This window comes from Polistes dominula, unplaced genomic scaffold (assembly GCF_049000335.1).
Source record: "Polistes dominula isolate Pdom_NZ unplaced genomic scaffold, Pdom_raw_medaka contig_17, whole genome shotgun sequence".
Taxonomy (NCBI): Eukaryota; Metazoa; Arthropoda; class Insecta; order Hymenoptera; family Vespidae; genus Polistes; species Polistes dominula.
In genome coordinates this window covers 1,471,531-1,494,579 of record NW_028301049.1, presented here as the reverse complement: position 1 = coordinate 1,494,579, position 23,049 = coordinate 1,471,531, and the positions used below count along the sequence as shown (strand labels likewise).

The 23,049-nt window shown below is 26.3% G+C and overlaps 8 protein-coding genes across 18 annotated transcripts; 5 read left to right on the top strand and 3 right to left on the bottom strand.

Annotated features, from left to right (window-relative positions):
• Positions 1–42: 42 nt before the first annotated feature.
• On the bottom strand, positions 43–5,287 carry LOC107066051 (protein Loquacious). 3 transcript variants are annotated; one of them, XM_089175673.1, is made up of 8 exons: positions 5,035–5,286; positions 3,751–3,919; positions 3,490–3,657; positions 3,174–3,294; positions 2,767–3,058; positions 1,885–2,031; positions 1,650–1,761; positions 43–179 (listed from the first exon to the last, which is right to left on the bottom strand). In XM_089175673.1, exons 2-8 carry the CDS (start codon positions 3,908–3,910, stop codon positions 43–45), a joined length of 1,137 nt encoding a protein of 378 aa, XP_089031799.1. In that variant the 5' UTR covers positions 3,911–3,919; positions 5,035–5,286. The 3 variants fall into 3 exon arrangements, with proteins under 3 accessions (XP_089031799.1, XP_015175784.2, XP_015175785.2); XM_015320298.2 differs by having other exon boundaries at positions 3,490–3,919; XM_015320299.2 differs by lacking the exon at positions 1,885–2,031 and having other exon boundaries at positions 3,490–3,919; positions 5,035–5,287.
• Mthfs (methenyltetrahydrofolate synthetase) lies at positions 435–1,546 on the top strand. Its single transcript, XM_015320300.2, has 4 exons — positions 435–644; positions 802–1,057; positions 1,145–1,192; positions 1,269–1,546. Exons 1-4 carry the CDS (start codon positions 522–524, stop codon positions 1,439–1,441), a joined length of 600 nt encoding a protein of 199 aa, XP_015175786.1. The 5' UTR covers positions 435–521; the 3' UTR covers positions 1,442–1,546.
• A 1,387-nt stretch (positions 5,288–6,674) lies between the features above and the next one.
• Positions 6,675–11,766, top strand: tra2 (transformer 2). Of its 2 annotated transcripts, none has more exons than XM_015320295.2 (5): positions 6,675–6,835; positions 7,391–7,897; positions 8,163–8,377; positions 8,827–8,924; positions 11,054–11,766. In XM_015320295.2, exons 1-5 carry the CDS (start codon positions 6,821–6,823, stop codon positions 11,080–11,082), a joined length of 864 nt encoding a protein of 287 aa, XP_015175781.1. In that variant the 5' UTR covers positions 6,675–6,820; the 3' UTR covers positions 11,083–11,766. The 2 variants fall into 2 exon arrangements, with proteins under 2 accessions (XP_015175781.1, XP_015175782.1); XM_015320296.2 differs by lacking the exon at positions 11,054–11,766 and adding an exon at positions 10,191–10,938.
• A 1,041-nt stretch (positions 11,767–12,807) lies between these two features.
• Positions 12,808–16,451, top strand: LOC107066057 (sulfhydryl oxidase 2). The gene is made up of 3 exons (XM_015320312.2): positions 12,808–13,238; positions 13,358–13,610; positions 14,080–16,451. The coding sequence occupies exons 1-3, from the start codon at positions 12,959–12,961 to the stop codon at positions 15,479–15,481; spliced, it is 1,935 nt and encodes a 644-aa protein (XP_015175798.1). The 5' UTR covers positions 12,808–12,958; the 3' UTR covers positions 15,482–16,451.
• A 283-nt stretch (positions 16,452–16,734) lies between these two features.
• On the bottom strand, positions 16,735–18,210 carry LOC107066025 (putative palmitoyltransferase ZDHHC24). The gene has a single exon (XM_015320236.2). The coding sequence runs from the start codon at positions 17,737–17,739 to the stop codon at positions 16,882–16,884; it is 858 nt and encodes a 285-aa protein (XP_015175722.1). The 5' UTR covers positions 17,740–18,210; the 3' UTR covers positions 16,735–16,881.
• Positions 18,211–18,338: 128 nt separating this feature from the next.
• On the top strand, positions 18,339–19,887 carry Pglym78 (phosphoglyceromutase 78). Its single transcript, XM_015320233.2, has 3 exons — positions 18,339–18,546; positions 18,837–19,334; positions 19,414–19,887. Exons 1-3 carry the CDS (start codon positions 18,447–18,449, stop codon positions 19,578–19,580), a joined length of 765 nt encoding a protein of 254 aa, XP_015175719.1. The 5' UTR covers positions 18,339–18,446; the 3' UTR covers positions 19,581–19,887.
• Positions 19,888–20,037: 150 nt separating this feature from the next.
• Slbp (Stem-loop binding protein) lies at positions 20,038–21,409 on the top strand. The gene is made up of 2 exons (XM_015320235.2): positions 20,038–20,971; positions 21,135–21,409. Exons 1-2 carry the CDS (start codon positions 20,436–20,438, stop codon positions 21,280–21,282), a joined length of 684 nt encoding a protein of 227 aa, XP_015175721.1. The 5' UTR covers positions 20,038–20,435; the 3' UTR covers positions 21,283–21,409.
• On the bottom strand, positions 21,283–23,020 carry LOC107066021 (uncharacterized). 8 transcript variants are annotated; one of them, XM_089175676.1, is made up of 4 exons: positions 22,947–23,020; positions 22,400–22,609; positions 22,003–22,279; positions 21,283–21,918 (listed from the first exon to the last, which is right to left on the bottom strand). In XM_089175676.1, the coding sequence occupies exons 2-4, from the start codon at positions 22,540–22,542 to the stop codon at positions 21,430–21,432; spliced, it is 909 nt and encodes a 302-aa protein (XP_089031802.1). In that variant the 5' UTR covers positions 22,543–22,609; positions 22,947–23,020; the 3' UTR covers positions 21,283–21,429. The 8 variants fall into 8 exon arrangements, with proteins under 8 accessions (XP_089031802.1, XP_015175714.1, XP_015175716.1 ...); XM_015320228.2 differs by having other exon boundaries at positions 22,400–22,549; positions 22,867–23,009; XM_015320230.2 differs by having other exon boundaries at positions 22,867–23,000.
• Between the last annotated feature and the right edge of the window lie 29 nt (positions 23,021–23,049).

The window sequence follows — 23,049 nt, the reverse complement described above, 5'->3', positions numbered from 1 at the left end:
CTTGCAGTTTATAGTGACAGCTGGCAGGAGCAGAGCGCTGGCTCACTTTTTGGTCATGATCTTGAGATATTCAAGAGCGTTTTGAGCAGCACTGGCTTGAGCATCGTTACTGGTTACACCGCAACCATAGCAAACTGCCACTGGCAATGTGGACAATTGTACAAGGCACTGGCATTTACCTACAATTTTATTAATAAAATAATTATTATTATTATTATTTCATTCAATTGACACAATAAAATATTTGTTTTATATAATTTATTTTTATTATTTATATAATTTAAATATTTAAATAATAAAATAAATTATAAAACAAAGAGTGTAGTATAAATGTTTATAAAATAGAAAAGAAAATATTTCAAACATGTGATATATATATATATATTACGTAAACTTTTGTATCATGATAATTATATATAAAATAATAAAATAATCTTATATAAGAAACTTGTTATCACCTAATAGATATAAATATCTAATTATAATGACTTGATTATCATATTATTGAACACATTCCTAAAATGCAGAACAACATGGCAACTATCAAATCTTTGAAAAAGTTATTACGAAAAGAAATGGCTAATGTAATTTCAAATATCACTGCTGAAGAAAAAGCACGACAATCTATGAAAGTATTTGAAAAAGTAAGATAGATTAATGTTTTTTTTTTTTCATACAAGTATTTTTAGTAATTCAAAATAAACTTTCTATAATCAAAAAGAGGTTATGTATGTTAACATAGTGATAGGTAGTAATACAATTTAGAAATAATGTAATGACTTAAAAATATATTATTTACAGTTGAAAACATTACCACAATATCAAAATAGTCAAAGAATTTCCATATATCTCAGTACTAAAGATGAAATTGACACTACGTTTATTTTGAAAGACATATTTAAAACAGGAAAAGACGTATTCGTTCCCAGATATAACGGAGACACCATGGAAATGGTTAAATTACTTTCTATGGATGATTATGACAAACTACCATTAACAAAATGGAATATTAAACAACCAGACATTTCTGAAATTAGAGAAAATTCTTTTCAAACTGGTAAATGAAAAATTTGAACGTATCAATCATACAATGTTAAATAAATATCACACAAAAAAAAAATATTTTCTTTTCCTTTCTTTACAGATGGATTAGATCTTATTCTCATACCAGGAGTAGCCTTTACTTACAATGGTAAATTATTGTAATCTTTAAATGCAATTAAATGTGTATATCTTAATATAACTGTATAATATTATTACATTTATAGGAAAACGTTTAGGCCATGGTAAAGGATATTATGATAAATTCTTGAATTATACTTTTGAAAAACAACTAAGAAAACCGCATTTAATTGCGATAGCATTTAATGAACAAATAATAGACGACATACCAACAACTGAAAACGATGTTTCAATCGATTTAGTAATTACCGAAAAATAAACGAACATTATTCTAAATGTTTAAAACTAATTAATCTATCATTTTAAATATTGCATTTAATAATATTTGTAATTTTACAAATAAATTCAATTTTTAAATATGAAATTATTGAATTTCTTACTACCATTACGTTATAAGAAATAAAGAAAAATATTTCCAACAATTTCTATTATTTCAAATCTATGTATAAATGTATAAATGTACTAACCATTAACAGACCTTTCTTCGATATCAACATACGTTACTTCAAAACGTTGTTCCGAAGCAATCTCTTGTAAGAATTGTACCAAATTTATATCTCCATCATTCAAACAAGTATCCTGAAACAAATAACAATAGTTTAATTCATTTATAATTATAAGTTGATAAATAAGCGTATAAAAAGAAGAAGAAAAAAAAAGTATAATAAATTACTTATAATGATAATAATAAAATATACAAACCTGTAATTTATCAAGTACTGCACCTTGGGAAGCCTTGAGGTTCTTGTGAAATTGTGAAACTTTATGACTATGAGACGATGATAACGTCGAAACTTTGCTACCTTTCAGGTCACAGTAATAGGTATTTAATTTCACACCTTTTTCTTTCTATAACGGACGTGTTAATTAATAAATTTGATATTAAACATTTTGGTTAAATGTTTCTACAATCGAATTATACTAAACCTTTATATATATATATATATAAAAAAAAAAAAAAAAAAAAAAAACGAGAGAAAAGACAAAATGAAGTGGAAATGACGCAAGGAACATAAATTATTTAAATGCAACCAATCTGTTATTCAATAATTTATAATTCTTGGAATTACTTGTAATTATAATCGTATCAATATTGTCCGCTATAGATCCTAATAAATATGATCAGAAAGGTAGCTTTTTATAAATAAAATAATAGATCCAAAAAAAAAGAATAATTTTAATTTCTTACAAATTACTTCCACTTCATTATTCTTTCATACATGCACATGCACACAAACAATACACATGCACACACATAACAAAGCATCTACAATATATATTTTATATATATTTTATATAACTTATATTATAAATAACTTATAATAATATTATTATAAATAACCTATAATTATATTATTTTAATAACCTATATTATATTAGTATATATATAAAAATATATATTTATACGAGAAAAAAAACAGAAAAATCTAATGTGAATTGATAATCTTGTTATCAACATTCACATTATTTAAAATAACAAATTGTCTCTTTTAAATTATTTAATATTCTTCTTATAATTTATAATAAATTGAAGCAAATTTGAAACTTTATAAAGTATTAAGCAAATATAAAATATGATTTTACCTCTTCTCCTGTTTTATAAAGTATTGAAGGGCCGGATTCGTTAAGAAGACGCCACATTTTATGTGCCGCATGCCTCTTCGCAATTTTTTTACTTTTACCGTGGCCATATTCGCGTAAACTCATGATTGAACAAACAATAGTAAATTTTCTTTCATGGGGCAATCCCTCTTCATTTTCCATCGTATATTTTGGCGGTGGGAAATGCCGAGACACGCACATCTCTTGCAAAACTCCAATTGGATTGGCTATATCTTTTTCTTCACCGTATCCTTCGAGATCTTGCATAGCTTGACTGTATACAAATAATATTTACAGTTAATAAATATATTATTCATTTGAATGTTTCTTAAATAATAAATATCACCAATTTCTTAACGAAGAAAGTGTGTGTGTGTGTACATTCTTACTTTGTCAAACTTTTTATAATGGCAGATTCTGACGACTCATTACTAGTTCCAATTAAATTATCTAAAACTGCTTTAGCTGCAGCATGTTTAGCTTCTTTTTTAGATCGGCCAGTACCCATCGCTGTAAACAAAAGAAAAAAACAATTGGATTAACTCAAATGCAATATTTTTTTGTTATAATTAATCAAATGTCTTGTTAATAATTAAATTCTATATTTTTCACAAAGATATCATGGTAAATGAAAAATTGTATTTAACATATATGCAAGATTATACAAAAATAATTTGTATATATAAATATTGTTTACGTACTTACCAATAACATCACCAACGGTAACTCTATAACGAAACGTTGGTTCGTGTATAACACCTTCCACTTGAACTAATTCATATTTAGGTATTGTACCCCTGCGAGAAAGTAGTTCTTGAAGAACCGATACAGGTGTTTTATTAGGTAATGCTTCCATTTCTAAACGAGCTGCTTCTGATAGTGATAATGAGTCAGACATCATAGCTTGTAATGTTAATCGTGCTTTGCTGCGTCGATGGGAATTACTTGAATGGGTGGAAACGTTACCTACGTTGACCATCATCGTAGGTCCAACCTGTTGTTGTTGTGGCTGTTGTACTGGTGGTGATGGTTGTTGCTGTTGTGGTGATGATTGTTGCTGTTGTTGATGTTGTTGATGTTGTTGATGTTGTTGATGTTGTTGATGTTGTTGACGTATTTCTTCCATTTTATAAATCTAAGAGAAAAGAAAAAAAAATTAATGTCAGTTCAAAGGTACGTTTCATACATACATTTATTTATATTACATGTGTGAGCGTATAAAATAAATGTCAAAATGAATAAAATATTGTGAATAACATTTTAAAAAAATAATATTTTATACCAACTATTATTTAAACTGTATTATTGTAATATTATAATGTATGAATGAATAATTAAAATTAATTATGATTGATGATTATAATTCAAATATTATTATATGTAGAAAATAATTGACAAAATTGATGATCATAATTTTGATTAATATTGAGAATTTGTAACAATATTATAACGATACAATCAAATAAGCTTGTCAATGATACAATATCTTATAAATATGTATATATAATAATAATAACATATATTTAAATTAGCATATTGAAATTGAACAAAAACTTGTACAAGAAATATGAAATATGTGTTGACGTGTTCCAATAGATCCAACTATTTAATAACGACTAACTTACAATCTCAATATTTAGATTAGAGTACAAATGTACTTGAAAACTTATATACAACATATTATTATATATGCATTACTTTCTTCTATCTTAAACAGATTTTCAAAATAGGATTAATAATTACGTAATGAAATAAACTTTCTGAAAAAAAGAGAAATAAAGAAAAAAAAGAAAGAAAAAGAAATAAATAAACATTAATATAAAGATAATTGAATGAACCAAATAGAAATGTGACAAAATGAAACTTTTGAAATGTATGGAAAAGATGACTTTAAATATGCAAATAAACGATATATATTCTTAATTTAATAGTATATCAAATGATAGTAAAAACCGGCACTGGGCAGCCATGATAGTTGTAAAATTCATCGATTAAATTTAAACATATTAATGATGTAAATGAATGTATGATGATATGTAACAACACGGTATGAATAAATAGATCATTTTAACGTTACTTATTGTTCATTGAATTCTTTAATGTAATTCGTAATAAAATAAAATAATAGAAATATATGTATATTAATAGAGGTTGGACCGGTCAGTATGCATCTTTGAAAAAAAAAAAAAAGAAACAAGAAAAATCGCAAATTCATACATAAAGTAGTCACGACTTATTTATTTTACTCACAATTTATAAAGATTCTACGCGACTAAAGCTCGGGGGGAGGGTAGACTCCTTCAACAGGCCAATTCCTATACGAAAAGCGAATCCCGCTTTTTGTGATCGATCCAAGTTTCACAAAAAGCTTGATCCGTTTGACGACAGAAAAGTGGTTAGCTGACTACCGGAGAATCCTTCCTCTTCTATATGGCTCTGCGGCAATACTCGATATGAACAATTTTTATAGGCGCATTAACTACGCGCACACTTTCCGCGCATATACACACACTTATGCCGGGATTTAAACGACATCTATTATAAATATATCAAAATAAAAAATATATTATCTTTTCGATATAACGGATATAACATTCAAATATATAATACAAAGTATATTTATATTACATATATTTCATTCACGTGAAAAATAATATATCAAATGAATATTATTCACAAATAACCTTGTATTATAGTTCAATTAAACAATCGCACGGAGTCTAGATACCAGGAGGGCAATCGACATAGGAAAATAACTAGCAAACGCGACTGGAAAGAAAAGGAAAGAGCATTTTCGGAAATACGCCGCTAGGTTTCGTTATGTTCGCTAATGTCAAGTTTATAACGTCATATTTTTCATTGACAATTGAAAGTTATTCACTTTATCACAGGTAATATAACCTTAATTGATAGTTATTAATTACTAATATAAAAAAAATGCAATAATACAAATGGTAAAAAGTCTAGTTTTGTAAAAAGTGCAATTTACGATTATAATTTACAATTTACTTTTAATTGGACTTTTTAAATTTAGTTTTCCATCCTTTACTCAACTGCGACTAGGTAAGATAAAATTGAATAAATTTACACAACAAGTTAACGATAATATCTTGGAAATAATGTTAAAATAATACAAAAATATTTCTTCTTGCTATTTTTAACGTTAATTATAAGATTTGGTTAATTTATTTTGACTAACACGTGAGGACAATTGTTACATTCCCGCAACAATAAACAAAGTTTTAAAAACCTGATATTAGCCACACTAACGCGCTCTAGTGGCAAAATATCTGTCCCATCATTCTCAAACATTTCTAATACATTGCGATCGACCTCCTGTTAGCTAGGCTCCGTGAAACAATCGTTTAAACATTATCTAGGGATATTTTATTTAATCGTTAGAATTTTGAATTCGTTAAAGTCAGATACAAACGTTACAATTTGATACCATTTAAATTAAAAAAAAAAATAAATAATAATAAACAAATTACATAACTTTAAATATATCTCTTCAATCGTATCTACATTTAATGAACTAAAGTAACACGTGGTTATCTTTTGAAATTATTACACTTTTATTATGATTACGTTACTATTAAATAAAATCTTAGATATTAACATTCATTTATTTTAATATCCTTCCATTTAATAATTCGAACAAAATAAATAAATGTACGAACTATTATGTTATCTATGAATACTTGTTATCATTCAAATAAAAAAACAATAAATTTTATAATTACAAAAAGATATTATAGGTCGTTCAAATAATTCGCGGGTAAAATTTAAATATCGTGTAACATGTAGCGCCAATTTATTATCCAATGGTATTAGGTTTCTTAGCAACGCCGGATGTTGGCGTTTTCCTAGTTTTTATTGACAAAAATGTTACTATTTCCGTTCGTTACTCGCTGAAACGCCCGAAAACAGGATCTGCGCCATTATTATATATCGACGCCACGATATCATCGAGTCTATACTCGTTTAAATTACTTAAGTTTCATTTTCTTCTATAATTTTTGATCGTTAATTAATAATGAGCGATATCGAAGTAAGTAACATATTATAATAATCGATTATTATTTTCCATTTATTTATAATATTAAAGAAATATGTTACACATGCGGCCAACAACTTACAGCCATTATCGATCCGTAATGTTCTACGCACGTCGCGTGTATTTTAAATTATAATTATTTCATTTATTTTTATTTTTTTATACAATGTATATATGTATATTATACATTGTTATTAATATATAACTATGCAAAAAACTATCATTCTTGAAAATATTTATTTAGTAAATATATAGGACATGATATATATATATATATGTATGTATGTATATGTATATATATATATATATTATCCAAAAATTGCAATTTATCTTGAATTTTTCTTGTGTATATGGCCATTTATTAAATATATTTTTGATTAAATAGAATATCAACAATATGATGATCTACTCAGCTCGCTTTGATGTAACGCTGAAGAAACTATTATTGTTCCCTAATATTTGACTATTTGATTATAGAAAACATTCTGTTATATTATATGTGTATATTGTATTATTTTAAACTAATATCTTTATGGTTTGATTTTTCAGAGAAGTGGTAGTCGAAGTTCAAGTCCACGAAGACCACGAACAGCGGATGGTGGTATAAGAGATTCTCGTTCACATTCAAGATCCCGAAAATCACGTGAACGTAAAGAATCACATAGAGTGGTCAAAGAATATTCTAGATCACGTAGTCGTTCTCTATCAAGAAGTAGAAAGTCATATCGGAGTAATAAGTATACTGGCACTGGCCACCGTGGAAGTAGTCGCAGTCGCAGTCGGTCTCTTTACAGAGGTGGCAGATATTCTCGCAGCAGATCTCGATCCTACTCACGTTCCCGTTATTCGCGAGAACGTGACAGGAACATATATAGATCGCATTCTCGCAGTCCGATGTCGACTAGAAGACGTCACGTTGGTAACAGAGACAATCCTTCTCCTTCTCGGTGTTTAGGTGTCTTTGGACTTTCTATATTTACGACAGAACAACAAATACATCACATCTTTTCCAAACATGGACCCGTTGAAAGTGTACAAATTGTTATCGATGCTAAGGTACATTTTTATAAGCTCGTTATAAATCAACTTTAACCCTTTACGAATTTATATATATATATCTATATATTTAAGTATATATATATATATTCATTTGAAGGGAATAATAAACCACCAGTGATCTAAAGCGTTTTATCTATTGAGTGAATTTGAAACGTTAAAGGCCTCTGGTTACAATTATATTTTAAATTCTATCAAATCAATTATATTATTTATTAAATTAATTAATTAATTAATTCATTCATTCATTAATATTCATTTTCAGACAGGAAGATCGAAAGGTTTTTGCTTTGTTTATTATGAATCTTCCGAGGATGCGAAAGTGGCTAAAGAACAATGCACAGGAATGGAAATTGATGGAAGACGGATAAGAGTAGATTATTCAATAACACAAAGAGCCCATACACCCACACCAGGAATTTATATGGGAAAACCAACGCACCTGCCCGACCGAGGATGGGATGGACCCAGACGTAGAGAGTCAGTATATATAAGCCGTTTATTTTGAAAGTGATCTAACTCCATTTATGTTCGAAGGGTTTGCGTTTCACTGCAATGAAAAATATAAGTACAAGATACTAACTAGTTATACTGCTTAAGTATATCTAAAAAGGTGTTAAATTTATATTTCCTATTAAAATATGATGAATGGAGTTAGGCCATTGTCAAAATCAACAATTTGATTAATTATAAAACCTTGAAGGTACTTGTCTCCATTCAACATAATTTAAGATGTTTCAAATTAAAAAAAGAAAAAAAAAACAATACTCAATTTGAAAACACTTCAGAAACATAATTTATACGATTATTCAAAAATTCAAAAAAATACGAAAATTCAAAAAAAAAAAAGAAAAAGAAAAAAGAACCGAACAATCTGATAATTATAATAAATATACTAAATGTACTAAATGTAATTATTTTCAATATAGGAGCAGCTACAGAGGAAGCTACCGACGTTCACCGAGTCCATATTACAGCCGACGACGATCGCGTTATGACAGGTCAAGATCACGCTCCTATTCCCCACGTAAGTCTTATTTCAATTTTACTTAGAAGTATAATATAAGCAGTCTACATGGATATGTGTCTCCTTTGAAATAATATGTGCTACGTATCATGTGTTATACATTTAAAACAAAAATGCAGACAGTAGTCTTATACACAAGGATTCATAATCTTTTTATAATAATAATAATAATAATTACAATAATAATTACAATAATAATAATAATAATAGTGATAATAATAGTAATATTAATAATAATAATAATAATAATAATAATATAAATAATAATTAGTAATAATATCAACACTCTCATTGATTTGATATTGTATGATACGGTCAATTTATCATAAACCCTTACACATATGATGCATCTTTAAAACATTTCATATTACTTTATCATATATATAAATATATATATATATATATATATATGTATATATATGTATATATATATTTATATATAGATATATTTATAAATAAACCAATATGACAGATTCATTGAAATTGTCATGTCAAAAAAGCTCTATATAAATAAGATAATTAATAAATAAAAATACATAATTGTACATCAGGGAGATAGAAAAATATTGTCATTATTATGAGAACAAACAAACAAACAAACAAACAAACAAAATCTTGTTGTTATCACAAGATTTAATGAAACAAACGACAACAAAATTCTTTTATATTATATGTCTTCTTACATATTATATATCTTTAATGGGAACTTTTATTTTATTATATTAATTTTAACTTAGTAATAATAATAATAATAATAACAATTATTGTGTGCACAAATTGATCATCATTTTTTCTTTAATAAAATTATAAGAATAAAATAATTGCGCTGTGTGGTTAACAAGCACCAGGTATATACGATGATAATTATTTATCGTTCATTTTTCAAAGAGATATATACACATATATTATATATATATATTTATATATTTATATATATGTATATATATAAATATAAAAGAGAAAGGAAAGGAAAGGAAAGAAAAGAAAAGAAAAAAACAAAATAAAAAAGGAATAGTGAAAAGAAAGAACACTTTTGAACGACAACAGAAAAAAAAACAGAGTGTATATTTCTTTCACAGATTCATATTTCCGTAGACCGCTTATATTCAGTCCAAAGTATAAGATGAAATAAGAATCTACGTATATTATCAAGAATCGATGGCAGAAGCATCAAGAAATGCGTCGAATAAATCGTACGGTAGTAACTAAGTGCACCCTGTACCCTGGGTCGAACAATCATGGTTTTTGTTGCTTAATGAATTTCAGGTCGATATTAAGTGACCGAGTGAGATGCGAGAGGCCAGGTGTTTGGGAGCCATTTGTGTGACCCCTTTGACCCAAAATTTCTTCTAACTAAAACAATCCAACCGGGTCGAAACAGCATTACGTTTTTCTTCGTCCTTACATTTACCTATTTTGGCATTAAATGAGTTAAATGTATAATTTTTAAGTTAATATTATACAATATCAATTAATGAGATAACATTTTTCAATATGCAAAGGAGCCTAGCATATTCTTTGCATGAAAAAAAAAAAAAAAAAAAAAAAAAAAACAGTAAGGTTGCAATGGACACAATAATAATTCATTCTTTTTTTTTTCTCTTTTTTTTTTTCTTTCTTATTTTTTATTTTTTTTTTTTTCAACCAATAATAGTAGTAACATTTTGTTAATATTGAAATCGAAAGTTTTTCATCGGTAGTAATGTTTTAATCTGATTCTATGAAAATAATAAGTTTTATGTTATAATCATATATAATTATTAATTATCATGTGAAAAGTTGGAATATAATTGATTGATGAATTTCATTTATTTCATTAATTTGCTTTTAAAGAGTTGTATTCCAGCCGTGTTTTTTGTGGGTACTATAGATTAACTACTCTCTCTTCTAATTACTAAACGTGGTGTAGAAATCGGGGAATAAAAAATCTCTGGTATTCCTATTAATATATTCATTTAAGAAAAAAGCAATTAATTTGCAAAAAGACAAAAAAATGAAAAATCATAAAACAAAATGCAAAAAACAAAAAAAAAAACAAAAACAATACAAAATAAAAAAAAAACAAAACAAAAAAAAAACTAAACCTGAAAATAGAAGTAAGGTCTCTAACCTGTTTGTTTGTTTATAAGGTTTTGAATCAAGAGGTGGTATTGGATGATAGAGGGAAGTTTGAAGTTTCACTCTGAAAAAATGAAAGTTTTGAAAAATTGAAGACAAGAATTTCTGAAGATGTATGTCTTGCTCGCTATTTCAAGATATGAAGGTTTTTCGCGCATGTGACAAAGAATATGATCCGAATCGCATTCACTTCCGGCTGAGAAGTCTCAAGCCTAGAAGATCAACAAGTACTATAAAGCACAAGCATCAAGAGTCAGAATCGTTGGCCCCCGACCTGGACAAATATCAGTTGTTGGGGGTGAAACTGGCTGAACGTTTAAGAAAAATATCTTAAGGAAGCGTCGAAAAATCTTTTCTAAGTAGGGAAGAGCGTTAAAAAGGTGCTTCAAGGTTGTTTATACCGATCATATTCTTTCTCAATTGGTTTGATTTACTACATACAATACAAATAATATTCGCTGCTATTAGATTCTCCTGCAAATAAATAAAAAAAAAACTGTTTCTACCTTCCCCTGTCCATCCCATCCCTCCACCATCCTAAAACCTCCATCTCCGTAAAGGACAATTTTTTGATTTTATATGCAGATAATAATAATAATAATAATAACATTAAATATTCATTTCAAACTATTAACGCATATGTGAATTTTTATATATATATATATATATATACCTTTATATATTTATATAAATATAAATATATATCTGTATATATTTACATTTATATTTATATTTTTATTTATAAACCCTATGCTTTGCTGCTGGGTTTTCTTTTTTCCTTTTTTTTTTTAATATTGTTGCCATGACACTATACATTGATTTAACGATTGAAAATATTAATGGATATGATTTTTTGAAATAATAATTAATTAACAATATGGATTAATATTGATAATCAACAAAAATTATAATTAAGAGATTTGTTCAAGTAAAACAATTAGAAACAATAAGCTTACTTTAGAATATGCGCATAATTGTATTTAAATTTTTTTTGTTGCCTTTATATAATTACTGATATATATTTGATAGAAGATGCTATTACCGTAATAATCATTTTATTTTTCAATTTTTAAGGAATGAACGATGAACGAAAACAAAATATTTCAAATATAATAACGAAGTTTGATTTTTTCTTACTTAAAAACCATTAATTGACATTATTAATCAGAATAAAAAAAAATAATTTCAATATCAATAACATTATTTTTTTTTTTTTAGTTTAAATTAATGTTTATAAATATGTTTTTTCTTGTGAAATTTTCTTCATAACAAAATTATTTTTGTAATAATATGAAAATTATATATATAAAAAAAAAAAGAAAATTTTCAACGCATACATACAAATATAATTATTCTTTGCATTGATAAATATTATCAATTGTAAAGGCTTTAATCTATATAATAACATTAAGAAAATAAACATTAATTTCACACGATAATGTACATTACTTATATTTATTTAAAAATAAAATGAAATAAAATAAATGATATACTTTAAAACTTGTAACTTTCTCTTTTCCTTTTTTAAAATATCAACATATATATATATATATATTATTATTATTATTATTATTATTATTATTATTATATATATATTATTTATAATATATATTAAATATAATTAAATAATTATGTATTTATTAATAATTATTAGATTATAATAATTAAATATAATATATATATATATATTATATTTATATCTATATATAGATATAGATATAGATATGTACTATTTAACACAAATTAAGTTGTTTCTTAATAGATAATAAAAAATATTGAAATATTGAAATATAAAAGTAAAAAATATCTAGAAGCAGTTATTTTATCATTGGTATCACTGTTAGAAATCAGTGTACCACCATTTCAATACATTTAAAGATTGATTTAGGTTAAGAAGAATCGGTGTAAATACAAACATGCTACGACACGATATCATAATACAAATAATCTTATTGTACATTGTAATACTATGTCAAAATACATCGGTAATTGCAGTACAAGAGGATCAATATCAAAATTATCCTGCTCAAGGTTTATATAATGCAAGTGACAATGTAATAGTATTAAATGATACTAATTTTAAAACAAGTGTCTATGGTGATTCTAAAGGATGGTTAGTTGAATTTTATAATAGCTGGTGTGGATTTTGTTTTCGTTTTGCACCCACGTGGAAGGCTTTTGCAAACGATGTTTATTGTAAGTATTTATTATTATTATTATTCTTAATATTTTGATTATTTGTATTATATAATATTTCATTGTACAATGAATCAATGAAACAATTAAGGTTCTATACGTTGAATATATTTTTTCAGCATGGAGAGATATCGTAGTTATTGCAGCAATAGATTGTGCTGTGGATGAAAACAATCCTATTTGTCGTGAATATGAAATAATGCATTACCCAACACTTAAATATTTTCCTGTTAATGCACATTCTTCCTTCATGGGTATATTAGTTGAGAAAGATGATAATATTGAAGTTGTTAGACATAATTTGATTAAGAGACTTGAAAAAGAACAAGAAGAGGGACGTGGTTTAACGTGGCCTAATATTACACCTTACAGGTAATAAATTAATTTAATTAGTGTATTTTGTTTCATTCAAGAGCACGGCATAGCTCAGTCGGCAGAGCGCTCAACTCCCACCTGGAGAGTTGCGGGTTCGAGTCTCCGCTTTCCGACATCGAATGAGAAGAAAGCATGCCTTGCTCCATTGTGGCTTGAGAACGTTTGGGCCCCGTGTTATTACCGGTAAGGTCTGCTTCGCAAATCGCCACGATGGATCTTGGGACGGCGTAGGGGGGACTGATCACCCCTACCCTGAAGATCTTTCGATCAAGAAACGTAACTTAGGCAATTATAATACGCTGAGCGCGTAGAGCCGGTTGCAAGGTCGTCTGGTCTCTTTCGAGACCGTAAGCCAAAAATTGATTGATTTATTTTTATTTATTTTGTTTCATTGAATATTTTAATGATTTATTCTTATTTTTATTATTATTATTATTATTATTATTATTATTATTTCTATTAATAGGAGTGCAGAGATAAAAGATATATGGAAAATAGTACCTAAAACTGTCAAATATTTTTTTCTGTTTTTTGAAAAAACAGATTCACATTTGGGAACTGAAGTAATATTAGATATGCATAAAATTACGAGTCTACAAATACGTAGAGTTACATCGGACAATGAATTGTTATGTGTAACAAGTCAAATCACCAAATTTCCAAGTATAAGTGTATTAAGTCAAGAAGAACCACAAAAGCATTTAAATATTAGAACACCGACAAGAGAAAGTGTTAAACAAATTATTGGAAATTATATGCGTTCAAAGGGTATAAATATAGATGAAGAAATTATTATCAAGCATAATAATGTTGCCTCTCTAATTCCAAAACCAAATAAAATAAATAATACTGTATCAAATTCCCAACAAGAACAACAATATAACTCTGACATATTTGAAGATCATTTATATCAACTTGATTTAGAAAGTACACTAAGATATTCTATTTATGACGAAATACCAATGAATAAAATGATAGAAGGTGAAAAATTAGAAGCATTAAAAGCATATCTAAATGTTTTAGCGAAATATTTTCCAATGAGATATAGCAGTGTTTTTCTCGATGAAATTCGTGATGCAATTATTAACAAAGATAAGATATATGGAGAAGAATTTCTTCAATTGGTCAGATCAACGGAGAAACAAATGTCACCGGTATATTCTGGTCCGCAACAATGGATTGGATGTAAGGGAAGTAAGAAAATTTATAGAGGATATCCTTGTGGATTATGGACAATGTTTCACATGTTGACTGTTAATTTTGGAATGGAAAATAAAGACAAACGTCATTACAATCCAATTGAAATATTACGTGCTATGTACAAATATATAACCAATTTCTTTGGTTGTACAGATTGTGCTAGACACTTTGTAGAAATGGCATCGACAAACAAAATATATGAAGTACAGAATGGAGACGATAATATATTATGGTTATGGAAAGCACACAATGAAGTTAATGCAAGATTGGCAGGTGATGTAACGGAAGATCCACAACATAAAAAAATACAATATCCATTAAAAGAACAATGTTCCGAATGCAGATACTCTAATGGTACTTGGAGAACTGATCAGGTTTTATATTATCTTAAAAGAAAGTATAGTTATGCGGGAATTAATTATTATGGATCTAATGAAAAACATATTAACGTTAAAAATCATCAATTTGAACTGAGACATGGACAATTAGTCACTAACAAATATTTAAATTTTAAAAAATTGGTTTGGGATTTTAATATATTTGATATAAGCATTTGTGTTGTATTATACATTACATCTGCCGCTATACTCACACTTGTTTGCATTAAATTTGCTGTAAAAAGAAGTTACAGGAAAAAAACTTACATAAATTTACTTGGTAAAGTATAAATTCAATGCAATTTTTTGTGTATATCATAGATTACAGGTTTTTTTTTCTTTTTTAAAAAAGATATCGTGTATATACACTAAACGTCTGTATGTTCGACTGTACATATTATTCATATTGTTTAATAATCTAATAATCTTTTGATATTTATCTAAATTTTGATATTATTAACTAAACAGATTGAATTCTTGTATTATATCTTTACAAGAATTATTTAACAAAATTGTACAGGTCATATATGTATATTTATATTATCAAATTATTCTTCTAAAACAGTTTAGATTATGCACAGTTAGGAGACTTCCAATTGTACATTGTGATATTATTTTTTTTTTTTTAATTTTTTTTTTTAATATGATTTTTAAACAAATGTTGTAATTATTATGTTAAGTACTCTTCCGTGTTAGTATCAAATTTAATGCAAAAACTTGAACAATTTGAATGAAAGTGAACATTTGTCGAATGATTGTGAATTGTAAATACTATTTTACAGTAGAAATTCAATTTTTCAAAAAAAATGACATAAGTATAATAAATATATCCAATCAATAAGGGGAATATCAATGAAATTTGATTAAATATAACTAATTAAAATAATCATTTTATATAAATTTTATACAGGATGTCCGAGGTTTATTCAGTCAAACGGTGTTAGTATATTTTATACACAAATGTAACAAAAATATAACATAAGATGTTTTTCTTATTTTCATGCATAGAATATGCTGACATTGTTTGACCTGGAAAATCTCAGACACTCTGTTATATGTATGTATATGTATTTATACAGTAAAATATCACAAAATTTTTAGTTATAGATAATACAAGATTTATATAAAAATAATACACGTTATATTCGTTAATAATACAATGTGTAATTTAATAAGTTCTATATGGGGACATTATTTATCTATTTATATTTGAAAAGAGTATACTTTGAATAACAATTTTAATAAATATCTATTTATAGTAAAATGCAAAATAGGAGATACATTTTACTTCTTTAAAACATATTCTAATATCTTGCCAAATATATATATATATTTATATCTTAGAATCTTAATATAAATTATCAGTCAACATTAAGAAATTTCTATTGTACAATATACATAAATATGTATATATAACTTTAGGTATGATTGAATGATATATATATATATATAAAAACATGTTAACAAATATTTATAAAATACAGTTGAACTTTGTAGATCTTGTAATGTCATAATCATTGAAAAAAAACATTTACATTAAAAAAGGATTTTTAAATGAAATGAAATAAAAATGAAAGGAAAACGTATAATATTTTGTATATCTTCAATGCGTTTTAACTTGCGTTTAAAAATAGTTTCAAAATTAATTAGAAAAGTTCAACTGTATTTCAGATAAACAAATGTATATCAATTCATTTACTTTTTGCATTATTCATTTTCCATTGACTTTTTGTATCCCACGTAATACCGTCATGCGGTAATTGTGATTTTATATATGGAACCAACCATGTTAAATACCATCGTTCACCAAGAACTTCCTTTATATTCTGTCGCCAACCTAGATCATAAGTACGTTTATTTTTATTACTTTCATCTGCAACGCATCCATTAAAAACTAATTGAAAATGATAAATGCATAAGATGCCTGTAAATAACATTCCTATAACTGATACAATATAAAGTAACAAATAGAATTGTTCGATAGAACCATCAAATCCGAATACAAATATTGCCAATGGAAATATTATTTTTATAATGGACATTGGAAATTCGAAATGAATTCTAGACCAGATAAAAAAGTTATTGTAACAAAAGGCATAGACGGTAGCTATGAATAAATATAAAAGAAACATAATGAAGTATCTGTGATTGAAATAACCAACACAACAGCCGGTAAAAATACAATGATGATCACGTTTCAGAATACAAGTTTTACATGTCGAACAGTGCCAAGAACGTGGAGGAGCAAGTATTTCACAAGTTGTGCATAATCTCCATCCATCCTTAGAATTTGCAGTGCTTACTGGTACAATAGTCCTATTAATACTAGTGTCGCATAATACTGTATACGTAAAGTTACCCACGATATTCAACATTATAAAATTACCCAAAATAAAGTGACACAAATATGGTATTGTATTGTATTTATACAATGCGGGTAACACTATCCATAGTTCGAACCAATAAATTAATGGTACAATTGTTAATATAAATACCATAGAAGCAAAGTCACTAAATGTGCGAGGCCAAATCATTTTGCGAATGATCATTTTGATAATTATTACTGTACAGTTTTGTATCCACACATACACTACTTTCCAATAAATTCACACAATAAAGTTAATTAACACTACGTCGATATTATTATTTTCTTCTTCAACATGGATAAATATATCAAATTTATACGTTGCAATATATCTTTTTATAAGTTTCTTGTTATTTCTTCTTAAATAATATTCTTGTAAAAATTAATAATAATTTGTAATATCCAATTAAAAGGGGAAGAAACTTGTAAGGGTCCCAGTATTTATCCTTAATGTTGTTTATAACCTCATCAAAGGTTTCTTTTCTAGTTCATTAAAATATTCATGATAAAGATAAGGAACATATATTATTTAGTTCCTATTTATAACACAATGCATTAGATTCATTTCAATTTTGTATAATTTGATACAATTCAGAGAGATATTATGACAGAAGGCACATGATTTGTTATACAAGAAAACAATCTAACCTAAGATGCGCTTTGAACTGTCAAGAGAACTATTAGTGCCACTAGGTGTTGCAAACAGAGAACTAATATCATAGGAACTTAACCTAAAATCTTATATTGTCAATGATCATTCCAAGGAGAATTAAATAGTGGGGATTTAAGTACAGACAGTAAAGAAAGTATAGTTGAGAATAGCGCCTCATAGAAGAGTTCTAACTTTGATCGTGTCAATTTTCATATTCTTCGAATTTATTAATTAAAAATATGTCTAAGTATAAGATTGTTATGGTTCGCCATGGCGAGAGCGAATGGAACAAATTAAATCTGTTTTGTGGATGGTACGATGCTAATTTATCTGATAAAGGTAAGAGATGGAAGAAAAATCTTTGCAAGGACAAAAGGTCACGAGATCTTTAAAAATGTCCTAGCATTTTTAATTTTTTACTATTTTCGTTTTAATTGTTATAAATTAACTATGAAATATATGTCTTAAAATACAAGCTTATTGAATTTATTACATAAAATATGTTTTATTTTTTTTTTTTTCAAATTTTTAAGATATAACAAACCATTATAGTCATTCATCTATTTATCTATTCATTTATCTGTTATATGTCTATTTGTTTGAGATTTTATATAATAAATAATCAACAGGTAAATCGGAAGCTGTGTCAGCTGGAAAAGCCGTTAAAGAAGCAGGTCTTACTTTTGATGTCGCTCATACATCCGTCTTGACAAGAGCTCAAGAAACTTTGAAATCTATTTTGAAAGAAATCAATCAAGAAGATATTCCTATTTTGAAAACATGGCGATTAAATGAGCGTCATTATGGTGGTCTCACCGGTATGAACAAAGCAGAAACAGCAGCTAAATATGGAGAGGAACAAGTACAAATTTGGAGAAGATCTTTCGATGTACCACCACCTCCAATGGAGCCGGATCATAAATATTATGAAACGATAACTAAGGATGCTAGATATGCTAGCGAACCTAAGCCTGAGGAATTTCCTAAATTTGAATCCTTAAAATTAACCATAGAAAGGACTCTGCCTTATTGGAATAATGTTATCATACCACAATTGAAAGAAGGAAAGAAAATCATCATTGCTGCACATGGAAACAGTTTGCGAGGAATAGTCAAGCATCTTGATGGTATATATAAATTCGTTACTGTATAAATTATTATCAAATTAGAACATATAGAATGAAACAATAATCTTTTATCTTACAGAAATGTCAAACGATCAAATTATGGGATTAAATCTACCGACTGGTATTCCTTTTGTATATGAGCTGGATGAAAATTTCAAACCAGTTGTCTCTATGAAATTTTTGGGCGATGAAGAAACTGTCAAAGCAGCGATGGCTGCTGTCGCTGCACAAGGAAAAGCAAAATAAAGTTTTAAAGATAAACCTTCTACAGTATCAATTTTTAGTCAGATAATGTATAAAATCTAAGATCGCAAATAATTTCTAATATTGGTTTAAGAAAATATAATTAGATAAAGAAACGAACAAAATTATAAATATGAACGTTAACAATGCCCAGTTATTGATGCTATTTATGTCCAAATATATTTTTTTGTTAATTATGTACATAATATGTATTTATATACATATTAAAAAGTATTATAATTAATCCAACATCCTATGTATAATTTTAACAAGTTTCACAAGCAAATACATAATTGACTCTTATAGAGAATATTCTATTATTTTATTATTTAAAAAACAATTATTTATGACATAATAATAAATATTATTTATTTAATTTGTGTGTGTATCTATTTTATGAAAATTAAATGTTACATAAATAAATATGAGACAAGACAATATTTATTTACATTCATTCTTTAAAAATTAGTTTGACATTATAAATTAGAATGAAAATATCTTTGTAAATATTTAATTAATAATTGTTTAAATAAAAATTATGAAAATATATAAAGATTTAAATTTTCAATTAAAAATAATTAACATGAAGGAAAAGAGGTCGTGACTGACAGCGTATACTGAACTTGTGGTCAGTACCTCAAGAATTGTTCAATTTCGTCTTTCTATATAGGTTATATATCATTGGATTCTTACGAATGTCTTCATCTAATATAGGTTAATGCATTAAATGCAAATAACGTTTTCTACAATAAGAACGTTTTCATTTATGTGATTAGTGGTGCGATCATCAATTACAAATTAAAAAAAATATATATATATATATTTTTCAAAATATTAATATATACAATTTAACAAACAATGAGTTCGGATAATGAAGAATTAAGGTTGACAGTCGAGGAAGATGATCTTCTTAACGAAATACTATGTATGAATACTAATGTAAAGACAAATGCACAATCGAAAGAATCTATTAAAATAGATGACAAATCAACAAATAAGACTAGTAGTACAAACGAATCTGTAAGTCAAATAAAAAAATTAAAAATTGATGCTACTCAGCAAATCAAACAACAAAAAGATGAAAATAATGAACAATGTACGCGCAAGCATGAAAATAAAGATAAATCAAAAGAACAAGAAGTTGGTCCGGTTCAACCGAAAATACAGAAAAGACAAAGAGATACCTTGGAGACACGAGATCCCAAAATTTCATGTCTTAGACACAACGATGAGTCAAGTTCTACAAACAATGGTACAAAATCATATTCAGGAGATGATGATAGAAGAAATGTAGAATATGAAACTGATCCTGCAGTACTTGCACGCAGGCAAAAGGATATAGATTATGGGAAAAATACTATTGGATATGATCGATACATTAAAATAGTTCCTAAGTAATAATTCAATGAACTAAAAATTTATTTTTAAAGATCAATGATTTTATATAGATATATATATATAATCGTTTGTTTTATTATATCATTATATTATATTAGAGTATTTTCTTAATTAATATAGTATTTAATCTATATAATATTTTGTATTGTTTTAATTAAGGGAACAACGTACAAAGGATCATCCAAGAACTCCCCCAAAATACAATAAATATAGCAGAAGAGGATGGGATGGAATGATTAAACTATGGAGAAAACAACTCCATAATTGGGATCCTCCAAAAGAAAACGAAAATACTGAACAATGTTAATTAATTAAGAGTTGATCTTTTTTTTTATATGAATACAATAGAAATAAGGTATTGAATTATAATTAAAAAAAAAAGAAAAAAAAAGGTATTATAAATTATAAAATTATATATATATATATATACAATACTCTCTTTTCGTAAATATCGTTATTTTAATTTAATTTCAAGTTTCTCAAGTATAACGTTTAACTTTTCATTAATGTTGTGTTCTATTTCGTTTAATCTACGCATGGTTCTTTCTTCCATTTCATGGAACTTATTATTAATATAAGTTTCAATGTTATCTGTGATTTCTATATTTTTTGTACAATCATCTTTGGAATTAAGATCTGCCTTTTTACTCTCTTCTATTTTATTTTTATGATTATTTTGTACTTTTGAATTGTTTGAAATAATAGTCATAAGATTTCTTAGAGGTAAGATTTCATCATTAATGGTATTCTTATCTTGTTTAACAGATTCTAACATAATATTAGCTATGGCTGCTTTCTGTTGTACGGAACCATTTAAATTATTCAAAAAATTAGTTATCGTATAATCAAGTATTTCTGATTCATTTTCTTCAGTAGATTCTGTTAATACAAGTTTTATACCGAATATCCATAATATAGGTTCTGTATTTTTTATTTTCGTAAACTGAAAGATAATAATAAAGAAGATTATTAAATACAATTCAATAAGAAAAGAAAATATTCATTATGAAATAAAATGATGTATTACTTTAATACTGGCCTCGGTGGTAGGATGTTTAAAATTCAATTCAGCTAAATATATGTTACTTCCTTTAAATTCATCTACAAATTCTGCGAATACTGTAGTCGCATATTCTCCATACTGTTTAAAAAATTCTAAAACATATGCTTCGGATAGAACAATGATGCGTGATATTTTTTGATTATTTGTTATTTTAATATCCAATGTACATGGTTCTGTTACTTTTTCCTCGGAACGTAAATAGATACATGTGTCCAAGGAAATGATATCATCTAAATCTATACTATAACAAAGATTTTAGTATAATTTAATAAATATATATATATATATATATATATATATATATATATATATAAATAATGCTTTATCTTATCTTATCTTTTCAAAAAATATATTTTTATACCTCTCTGGGGCCAGCAATAATGGTATTGTTGTAATAGTATCTACATAATTTTTGTTTCTATCGATCATCCAATTAGATGAAACTTTTATAAAGTCTTTTGTCATTGTCAATGTATTACAATTTTCTTTTATCGTTTCCTCCATTTCTATTCTTTAAATTATTTAATAAATATATTTAATTGTCATTATATTACTTGTACAAATGTCAATACTGTGTAACAAAAAAAAAAATATATATATATAATAAATTATGTAAATAATTATATTTACTCGAACTTTTTTTTATTTGAATAATATCAATTAAATAATTAATTAATTAATTAATAGATATATTAGTTTTAGAACATTAATTAAACTTTTTCTTAAAACCAAACTTTGTGCACACAACTACGTATGAGATACATAACCTTTTTCTACAATACTGTGTGTGATAACTTTTTACGATGAAATAAAATAAAACAATTTTACCGTTACGATTCAATGCTGGGATATTTTTGGCACGAACAAGGAGATATTATTATTTAATGAATGAACTCTATATAGCTTACTTATTGCACACACAACATATTTTTAAGCGATGTGTATATGAAACATAAACAAATGATTAACCTCAAAAGTAAAAGAATTACTACACAATTGTTTTTAATCAAC

Coding starts and splice junctions, on each gene's coding strand:
- Pglym78 (XM_015320233.2), top strand. CDS start 18,447: ATGTCTAAGTATAAGATTGTTATGGTTCGCCATGGCGAGAGCGAATGG. Junction 18,547..18,836: donor TGCTAATTTATCTGATAAAG/GTAAGAGATGGA, acceptor AATAATCAACAG/GTAAATCGGAAGCTGTGTCA. Junction 19,335..19,413: donor AATAGTCAAGCATCTTGATG/GTATATATAAAT, acceptor TTTATCTTACAG/AAATGTCAAACGATCAAATT.
- tra2 (XM_015320295.2), top strand. Junction 8,378..8,826: donor GATGGACCCAGACGTAGAGA/GTCAGTATATAT, acceptor TTTTCAATATAG/GAGCAGCTACAGAGGAAGCT. Junction 8,925..11,053: donor ATCACGCTCCTATTCCCCAC/GTAAGTCTTATT, acceptor TTTGTTTATAAG/GTTTTGAATCAAGAGGTGGT.
- LOC107066057 (XM_015320312.2), top strand. CDS start 12,959: ATGCTACGACACGATATCATAATACAAATAATCTTATTGTACATTGTA. Junction 13,239..13,357: donor TTTTGCAAACGATGTTTATT/GTAAGTATTTAT, acceptor ATATTTTTTCAG/CATGGAGAGATATCGTAGTT. Junction 13,611..14,079: donor CCTAATATTACACCTTACAG/GTAATAAATTAA, acceptor TTCTATTAATAG/GAGTGCAGAGATAAAAGATA.
- LOC107066025 (XM_015320236.2), bottom strand. CDS start 17,739: ATGATCATTCGCAAAATGATTTGGCCTCGCACATTTAGTGACTTTGCT.
- LOC107066021 (XM_089175676.1), bottom strand. CDS start 22,542: ATGGAGGAAACGATAAAAGAAAATTGTAATACATTGACAATGACAAAA. Junction 22,280..22,399: donor TTATTGCTGGCCCCAGAGAG/GTATAAAAATAT, acceptor TCTTTGTTATAG/TATAGATTTAGATGATATCA. Junction 21,919..22,002: donor CCACCGAGGCCAGTATTAAA/GTAATACATCAT, acceptor ATTATCTTTCAG/TTTACGAAAATAAAAAATAC.
- Slbp (XM_015320235.2), top strand. CDS start 20,436: ATGAGTTCGGATAATGAAGAATTAAGGTTGACAGTCGAGGAAGATGAT. Junction 20,972..21,134: donor TACATTAAAATAGTTCCTAA/GTAATAATTCAA, acceptor GTTTTAATTAAG/GGAACAACGTACAAAGGATC.
- LOC107066051 (XM_015320298.2), bottom strand. CDS start 3,910: ATGGAAGAAATACGTCAACAACATCAACAACATCAACAACATCAACAA. Junction 1,762..1,884: donor CAGTACTTGATAAATTACAG/GTTTGTATATTT, acceptor TATTTGTTTCAG/GATACTTGTTTGAATGATGG. Junction 180..1,649: donor CGAAGAAAGGTCTGTTAATG/GTTAGTACATTT, acceptor ATAAAATTGTAG/GTAAATGCCAGTGCCTTGTA.
- Mthfs (XM_015320300.2), top strand. CDS start 522: ATGCAGAACAACATGGCAACTATCAAATCTTTGAAAAAGTTATTACGA. Junction 645..801: donor CTATGAAAGTATTTGAAAAA/GTAAGATAGATT, acceptor TATTATTTACAG/TTGAAAACATTACCACAATA. Junction 1,193..1,268: donor AGTAGCCTTTACTTACAATG/GTAAATTATTGT, acceptor TTACATTTATAG/GAAAACGTTTAGGCCATGGT.